The 8,504-nt window shown below is 43.2% G+C and overlaps 1 protein-coding gene across 1 annotated transcript; it reads right to left on the bottom strand.

Annotated features, from left to right (window-relative positions):
- Nucleotides 1-4,633: 4,633 nt before the first annotated feature.
- On the bottom strand, nt 4,634-7,814 carry CCN2 (cellular communication network factor 2). Its single transcript, XM_082634099.1, has 5 exons — nt 7,604-7,814; nt 7,274-7,496; nt 6,743-6,994; nt 6,400-6,611; nt 4,634-6,002 (listed from the first exon to the last, which is right to left on the bottom strand). The coding sequence occupies exons 1-5, from the start codon at nt 7,667-7,669 to the stop codon at nt 5,706-5,708; spliced, it is 1,050 nt and encodes a 349-aa protein (XP_082490225.1). The 5' UTR covers nt 7,670-7,814; the 3' UTR covers nt 4,634-5,705.
- Between the last annotated feature and the right edge of the window lie 690 nt (nt 7,815-8,504).

The raw sequence follows: 8,504 nt of genomic DNA, 5'->3' as shown, positions 1-8,504 counted from the left end.
TGTGTTTGTTCATTCTTGTGTTCCTTCTATTTTTCTAATATTTCTTTAATTTCTAATTCCTTCTTGAGTTTTTATCATCATATTTCCAGGTTTTACTAACTCATTTATGTTGTTATTTTATGTCACTAGTCGTTCCCTTTTAGTCATTTATGTCCAGTGTTATTTTCTTAATGTTCTTTTGAAATAGTAGGTTATAGTTTTGACATGTTTTCTGGGCATGTATTTCTGGCATGCTCTTATTATCTGTAGATATGTTATTCTGTCCTTTATTATTTTTTTCATATACTATCTTTGTATGCATTTAGCTTTTTTTAAAAACATCTTTATTGGAATATAATTGCTTTACAATGGTGTGTTACTTTCTGCTGTATAACAAAGTGAATCAGTTATACATATACATATATCCCCATAACTCCTCCCTCTTGCATCTCCCTCACACACTCCCTATCCCACCCCTCTAGATGGTCACAAAGCAACAAGCTGATCTCCCTGTGTTATGCTGCTTCCCACTAGCTATCTATTTTACATTTGGTAGTATATATATGTCCATGCCACTCTCTCACTTCGTCCCACCTTAGCCTTCCCACTCCCCGTGTCCTCAAGTCCATTCTCTACGTCTGCATCTTTATTCCTGTCCTACCCCTAGGTTCTTCAGAACCTTTTTTTTTTTTTTTAGATTCCATATATATGTGTTAGCATATGGTATTTGTTTTTCTCTTTCTGACTTACTTCGCTCTGTATGACAGACTCTAGGTCCAACCACCTCACTACAGATAACTCAGTTTCATTTCTTTTTATGGCTGAGTAATATTCCATTGTATATATGTGCCACATCTTCTTTATCCATTCGTCTGTTGATGGACACTAAGGTTGCTTCCATGTCCTGGCTATTGTAAATAGAGCTGCAATGAACATTGTGTTACATGACTCTTTCTGAGTTCTGGTTTTCTCAGGGTATATGCCTAGTAGTGGGATTGCTGTGTTGTATGGTAGTTCTATTTTTAGTCTTTTAAGGAACCTCCATACTGTTCTCCATAGTGACTGTATCACTTTACATTCCCACCAACAGTGCAAGAGGGTTCGCTTTTCTCCACACCCTCTCTAGCATTTATTGTTTGTAGATTTTTTGGTGATTGTCATTCTGACTGGTGTGAGGTGATACCTCATTGTACTTTTGACTTGCATTTCCCTAATGATTAAAGATGTTGAGCATTCTTTCATGTGTTTGTTGGTAATCTGTATATCTTCTTTGGAGAAATGTCTATTTAGGTCTTCTGCCCATTTTTTGATTGGGTTGGTTTTTTTTTTGATATCAAGCTGCATGAGCTGCATGTATATTTTGGAGATTAATCCTTTGTCAGTTGCTTCATTTGCAAATATTTTCTCCCATTCTTAGAGTTGTCTTTTCATCATGTTTATGGTTTCCTTTGCTGTGCAAAAGCTTTAAAGTTCCATTAGGTCCCATTTGTTTATTTTTGTTTTTATTTCCATTTCTCTAGGAGATGGATCAAAAAGGATCTTGCTGTGATTTGTGTCATAGAGTGTCCTGCCTATGTTTTCCTCTAAAAGTTTTATAGTGTGTGGCCTTACATTTAGGTCTTTAATCCATTTTGAGTTTATTTTTGTGTATGGTGTTAGGGAGTGCTCTAATTTCATTCTTTTCCATGTCGCTGTCCAGTTTTCTCAGCACCACTTATTGAAGAGGTTATCTGTTCTCCACTGTACATTCTTGCCTCCTTTATCAAAAGTAAGGTAACCATAGGTGCGTGGGTTTATCTCTGGGTATTCTATCCTGTTACATTGATCTTTATTTCTGTTTTTGTGCTGGTACCATACCATCTTGATTACCGTAGGCTTGTAGTATAGTCTGAAGTCAGGGAGCCTGATTCCTCCAGCTCCGTTTTTCTTTCTCAAGATTGCTTTTGCTATTCAGGGTCTTTTGTGTTTCCATACAAATTGTGAAATTTTTTGTTCTAGTTCTGTGAAAAATGCCATTGGTAGTTTGATGGGGACTGCATTGAATCTGTAGATTGCTTTGGGTAGTAGAGTCATTTTCACAATGTTGATTCTTCCAATCCAAGAACATGGTATATCTCTCCATCTGTTTGTGTCATCTTTAATTTCTTTCATCAGTGTCTTATAATTTTCTGCATACAGGTCTTTTGTCTCCTTAGGTAGGTTTATTCCTAGGTATGTTATTTTTTGTTGTTGTTGCAATGGTAAATGGGCGTGTTTCCTTAAGTTCTCTTTCAGATTTTCATCATTAGTGTATAGGAATGCAAGAGATTTCTGTGCATTAATTTGCTACTTTACCAAATTCATTGATTAGCTCTAGTAGTTTTCTGGTAGCATCTTTAGGATTCTCAATATATAGCGTCATGTCATCTGCAAACCGTGACATCTTTACTTCTTCTTTTCCGATTTGGATTCCTTTTATTTCTTTTTCTTCTCTGATTGCTGTGGCTAAAACTTGGAAAATTATGTTGAATAATAGTGGTGAGAGTGAGCTATCTTTTCTTGTTCCTGATCTTAGAGGAAATGGTTTCAGTTTTTCACCATTGAGAATGATGTTGGCTGTGGGTTTGTCATATATGACCTTTATTATGTTGAGATAAGTGCTCTGTATGCCTACTTTCTGGAGGATTTTTATCATTATGGACTTGGCTTTGATAATTTTGTTTTTCTGTTTTTTAGGTAAAATTAGTTTTCCTGGACTTTATTTAGGAAGGAGCCTTGGTTTAAATAGCTTTTCTGACTTCATAGAGCTCCCTCTTTGGTTGTTTTCATGCAGCATTAAAAATATGGTTATTTGCTTCCTGAGATTTTGAATCTGTTTCTATTTTTATTTTTACCTGGACCCTCTCTCTCAATGTTTTTGCTGTCTCTGACTTGCTTAATTTTGATTTTACTCCCAAGAATGTGGAGTCCTCCCTTGGGAGAGAGCCTTGGTTTCTAAGTTTTGTTGGGATGGGCAAAACTCCTACCAGTTTCATAAGCTATCCTCAGATTGATCTCCTATATTTCACTGTTGGATATTTTGGAGCTCTCCCCTTCTCAGAAGCATCAGATACCCTGCTGCATTCCTTTGCTTTTTCTCACATTTATGCTGACATAGTGTGGGTCTTGTGGTGGTTGATGATTTTCCCCCTCTCTTATCTTGGGGCAAGGGATGCTTTGCCACCTAATTTTGTTGTAAATATGTCTCATGGTGTTTTGATTTTGCAATCTAGTTACTCTGTTTTTATGTAGAGATTTGGAAAATCTAAAATCTATGCTTCTGCTATTACTTCTATCTTCCCAGAATTCTCAAATTCCTTTTAAAACAGGCTCATTTACAATGGCCCTTCATCTTTGCAGCTAGGAGTCAACTGACAGAAAGGAAACGTAAAGCAAACAGTGTGCTCTGTGTGTGTGTGTGTTTGCATGTGGGCTTATTTGGGGAAGTGGAGTGCAGCTACTGATGGCATTGCTGTATATGTATGTAGGTGTATCCTAAAAGTCAATGTTTTGACCAGAAATACTTTTCACATTTTGAACATGGGAAGCTTTCCCTTTGGTTTGTGGCATGGGTACTGTTTGTAGAACTAGTCTTTATTTTCGGATGTATTTTTGTCTTTTAGAATGACACTGGCACTACAACATTGCTAATTACCTTGTGAGGGCTTTGTCTGCCTGCAACTATTTTTTTTCCCCTAGAATCCACAGCTATTCTGATCTAGAAAAAAAATGGGCTTTTAGTTGTCCCTGGAGCATTTTTGTTTGCCACTTATGTCAGTTGATTTTTCAGTGGAGACCTGGTGAGGTCCAATATCATTTCTACACAGGTCTTCTTGAACAATTTCATTTTATCAAACCACTTGCTAAATTATTGATTTTGAGATCTGATAAAGTGGAAAACTTGGGGAAATGGAGGAGTTGCTTTTAATTTAAGGCAAATTTCTATGATACAGATGAATGGAAGATTTGCTTATCCTTCTTTTTCTACTTATGCCATCATGTATTTGTGATATTATCTGGCAACTGAAAGCAGAACTATACAAAATAAGACTTATTAAGTTGTTCCACTTTAGTGGAGATTTTATACTTTTTCAGATTTAACAGCAAGATATTAAAGTTCAGAAATAGATCTACAGTAGAGCATACAAATTCAAAAGATAGTTAAAATTTTTCTATGTGCACGGCACATAGGCTTTTGTGTGATCTACAGTAGAGCATACAAATTCAAAAAATTTTTCTATGTGCAAGGCACATGGGCTATTGTGTGATGACAGGTTGGAAATTAGATGCCTACAATGGCCAGAGAGGTATTAAATGTAAACAGGGCCAAGTGTAATACAACAGGGGTTAGTGGAGACTGAAATAATCTAGAGAGAATTGAAGTGTTTATAAAGTACCGTGAAGATAAAAAAATGCCTGTGTACTCAATACAGTGTATATGCCTGCAAATTTGTGACACCTGATTCAGTGTGATGTGTATTCATGTAAAAGTTCTATTGAAGGGATTAACCAATTGATTAGAGGATAAAAGATATCTAGAAAATTATAAGTGAATTGTTTTAAGACAAACAAAATCTTTCCATTTTTACTCAAGAAAACTCAGAAATGTTTAGAGAATAAATGAATAACCAAGCCCTTTGTAGAAAAAATATATACTTTATTTTCAACTAGAAAGGTGCAAACATGTAACTTTTGGTCACACTCTCAACAAATAAACTGTCCAAAAAAACAGTCATAGTCAAAGTAGAAACAAATGCGTCCAGGTGGAAAAACCAATCAGCTATACAGAGCCACTCATTTTTTAATAAAGGTCATTTGTACATTAAAAGTGAGCCTACCACTTTTCCAACCTACAAATCAGACTTCCAAGGACATTGCTGCCTCACCTTCAGCAAAAAAACTGTTTTGATGGACTGTTGCTCTAACTGAGCAGAATTTCCATTTGAATATCCATTTCATGCTTTGAGTTATCAGACAAGCTTTATGTCCTACCTATGGTGTTCAGAATTGAGGCTAACATTTGAAATATCAAAGCATTAAAAACATAAACAAAAAGGCACAAACAACTTTAAATTAACTTAGATAACTGTACAAATATATATATATATATATATATATATATATACACACACACACAGTATTTACAGTATCAATAAAAAAAAATCTGGCTTGTTACAGGCAAATTAGCTTGCCACAAGCTGTCCAGTCTAATAGACAGGATTCTGATTCCTGAACACTGTCATCCGAATCAGAAGGTCAGAGCTGAATCTGCTGTTATGACTTAGAGAAGAACTTGACTCATCCTCATGATGGCTGGGGAATGCACATCCTAGCTGTCACTGGAGCTACAAGCAGGTCAGTGAGTCTTCCTTCCCAGTGACACTCCAAATAGCAGGCACATCACTATTGTAAGAAGACAAGGCTTCCTACTGGTCCCCTCCCATTGCTCCTAGCATACATGCTGGTGCCATGCACTAATGCAGTCCCACGGTCAAGTCTTACTTCCTTCAAACCAGTGTCTGGGGTTGACAGACTGTTTGAATGTCATATGGCACAAGATTTTGAATTTGGTGGGAATTTTTCTTTTCCCCAGTTAGAAAAACAAATTTAAATAACCTGTGTTACTGAAATCATGTTTACACAAAAATGAGATGTGAATCAGTTCAAGTGACAGCCTAAAGAGTTTATGTCTCTCACTCTCTCTGGCTTTAGGCCATGTCTCCATACATCTTCCTGTAGTACAGCGACTCAAAGATGTCATTGTCTCCGGGGCAGTTGTAATGGCAGGCACAGGTCTTGATGAACATCATGCTCTTCTTCATGACCTCGCCATCAGGACACTTGAACTCCACGGGAAGGGTTGTGGTTCTGTGCGGGGTGCAGCACCGCCCATCGGTGCACACGCCGCAGAATTTAGCACGGAATGTCTTTACGCTGGTGCAGCCAGAAAGCTCAAACTTGACAGGCTTGGAGATTTTGGGGGTCCGGATGCACTTTTTGCCCTTCTGAGGAAGACAAGGGAGGAGAGAAAAATCAATGACTCTGCAAGGGGTGTGGCTTTCTTCAACCTCTGGGTGTTCTCGCCTTAGGGCTGTCTGACTTCTGTTTATATTTTGAGGATGGGAAGGTTGAGTCTCATTTGCCAGTTTTCTAAAAATAGACATGGCCTCTTCTGGGATGTCTTGAATGAACTAACACTGTGGAGGATTTCCGAGTGGAAAATTGGTGGTTCCTATTACATAACATCTCATTCCATCAAAACAGTTCAATGGTTGGATATTTTTGGAGATGACAGGCCTATAATAACAAGGGTGGTAAGAGACCTAACTTTGGTCCTGTCCTAACTTTGGTCCTGTCCACTCTTGTTCCATGATTATGAGTTAATAGGAGGAGAAAACGTACCTTAATATTCTCTTCCAGATCAGCTTCACAAGGCCTGACCATGCAGAGGCGGCTCTGCTTCTCCAGCCTGCAGAAGGCGTTGTCATTGGTAACCCGGGTGGAGATGCCCATCCCGCAGGTCTTGGAACAGGCACTCCACTCTGTGGTCTGGACCAGGCAGTTGGCTCGAATCATGGTTGGGTCTGGGCCAAACGTGTCTTCCAGTCGGTAAGCTGGGAGAGCAAAGCACGCAAACACGAGGTAAGACGCCAGGCTAAGACATTTCCCCTTGCCCTTGGCAAAGTCAGGACTCAGCCCCAGGGGGGAGAATCACGAGGCTGACTTAGAGGAAGACTCAGCTCACCAGCGAGGGCAGGGCCGACCATGGTGTGGTCCTTGGGCTCGTCACACACCCACTCCTCGCAGCATTTCCCGGGCAGCTTGACCCTTCGTGGGAAGGGGCAGTCGGGGCTGGGCAGGCGGACATCCATGCTGCACAGGGGCACGCAGCCCACCGCCCCGTCCAGGCAAGTGCACTGGTATTTGCAGCTGCTCTGGAAGGACTCTCCGCTCCGGTACACCGTCCCTCCGAAGACACAGGGGGCACCATCTTTGGCTGAAGGAGAGGAAGGGAAAAGGGGTCGTGCAGGGGTCAAGCATCGGTTCTCTAGCCTGAACCGGAAGCGCGTCGGGGATGCGAGCTGGGAGCAGGGCTCCAGGGAAACAGCCTGAGGAAGGGACGCAATTCGAGCGGCTTTCTTTTCCGGCGGGACGGTGAGCGTGAGGGAAGAGGTGGTGGGTCATCGAGTGTCCCCCGGCGCCCCGGTGGCGGTGGCGGCGGCGCGGGGCGAGGGGCCCGGGGAGGCGGGGAGGGGACGGGGACCGCAGGTCTTACCGGTGCACACGCCGATCTTGCGGTTGGCCGGAGAGCCGAAGTCGCAGAAGAGGCCCTTGTGCGGGTCGCAGGGGTCGCGCTCGGTGCACAGCTCGCCCAGCTGCTTGGCGCATACGCGGCAGCAGCCGCAGCTGTCCAGTACCAGGCTGACGCCGGCGGGGCAGCGCGGCGCCGGGCCGGCAGCGCACTGGCACCGGCCGCCGCAGTCCTGGCCGGAGGTGGGCTGTGGAGGGAGGCGGCTGTCAGCCGGGCGCACGCCCCTCGTTGCCGCCGGGGTCCCTCCCGGTCCCCTGCCCGGCCCCGGCCGCCGCGGGGGTCTCCAGTGCTTACCCGGCTGCAGAGGGCGAGCAGGAGCACGAAGGCGCAGCGGACGGGGCCCAGGCCGGTGGCGGACATGGTCGGGGCGCTGCGGGCGGCGGGCGGCGGCGGGGCGGGCGGGCGGTTCGGGTTCGGGCCGGAGGCGGGGTCGGGACGCGCCGGGCTGCTGTCTCGGGAGCTGTCGGCCTGGGCGGCTGCCGTCGAACTGAAGGCAGTGGGTCGCCGGCGGTGGGAGTCGCACTGGCTGCCTCCTCTCGGCAGGGAAGAGTTGTTGTGTGAGGCCAGGACGGGAGGCCCGAGGCTTTTATACGCTCAGGGCGGCCCCGGCTCGCCAATGAGCTGAATGGAGTCCTACACAAACAGGGACATTCCTCGCATTCCTCCCCACCTTCCTGCCTCATCAACTCACACCGGATTGATCCTGACCCCTTGACACTCAGCATTCCTCCCGTCTGAAAAAGCTGGCACACTCCAGCTCACCAAAAAAAAAAAAAAAAAAAAAGGCTCAGTATTTCCAACCACCAAATAGGATTTTTTTTTTCCTCTTGCCTCTTCGCATCACTCCTGATTTATATCATTTAAAAAAACACATCGGCAGTGATTATCATTATTTTTATGCCACTCACTTCTGTTTCTAATAGCTGTGCCTGTTCTACACACTGACATAAATCCTTTGTAGGAGGTAGGTAGCTGAAGAGGCTAATAGCAGGGATTCCTAAAAAATTTGAAAGGGTTTCCTTTTTTATTGGTTTGGTAGTGATTTTTAGTTTTAGAGGCTGTCTGCCTTTGAAACTCTTCAGAGAGCAGAAAAGGAGTTCGTTGCTTTTAACTGCTTGAAATCCCCTAGAAGCAGAAGCATACCGGCAAATCCCTGAATCCCACATTGGAGATGCAGGAATTTGATCATTTGTCA

This window comes from Mesoplodon mirus, assembly GCF_964341445.2.
Source record: "Mesoplodon mirus genome assembly, chromosome: 10".
In the NCBI taxonomy this organism is placed as follows: Eukaryota; Metazoa; Chordata; class Mammalia; order Artiodactyla; family Ziphiidae; genus Mesoplodon; species Mesoplodon mirus.
The sequence above is the reverse complement of the archived record's forward strand: the minus strand, read 5'-3'. Positions and strand labels throughout refer to the sequence as shown.

Bases quoted from the DNA above. Each gene is read 5' to 3' on its own strand.
- CCN2 (XM_082634099.1), bottom strand. From the start codon at position 7,669: ATGTCCGCCACCGGCCTGGGCCCCGTCCGCTGCGCCTTCGTGCTCCTG. The intron at 6,612-6,742 runs GTGAGCTGAGTC...TTGCTCTCCCAG, and splicing joins GGTCGGCCCTGCCCTCGCTG to CTTACCGACTGGAAGACACG. The intron at 6,003-6,399 runs GTACGTTTTCTC...TGTCTTCCTCAG, and splicing joins ATCTGGAAGAGAATATTAAG to AAGGGCAAAAAGTGCATCCG.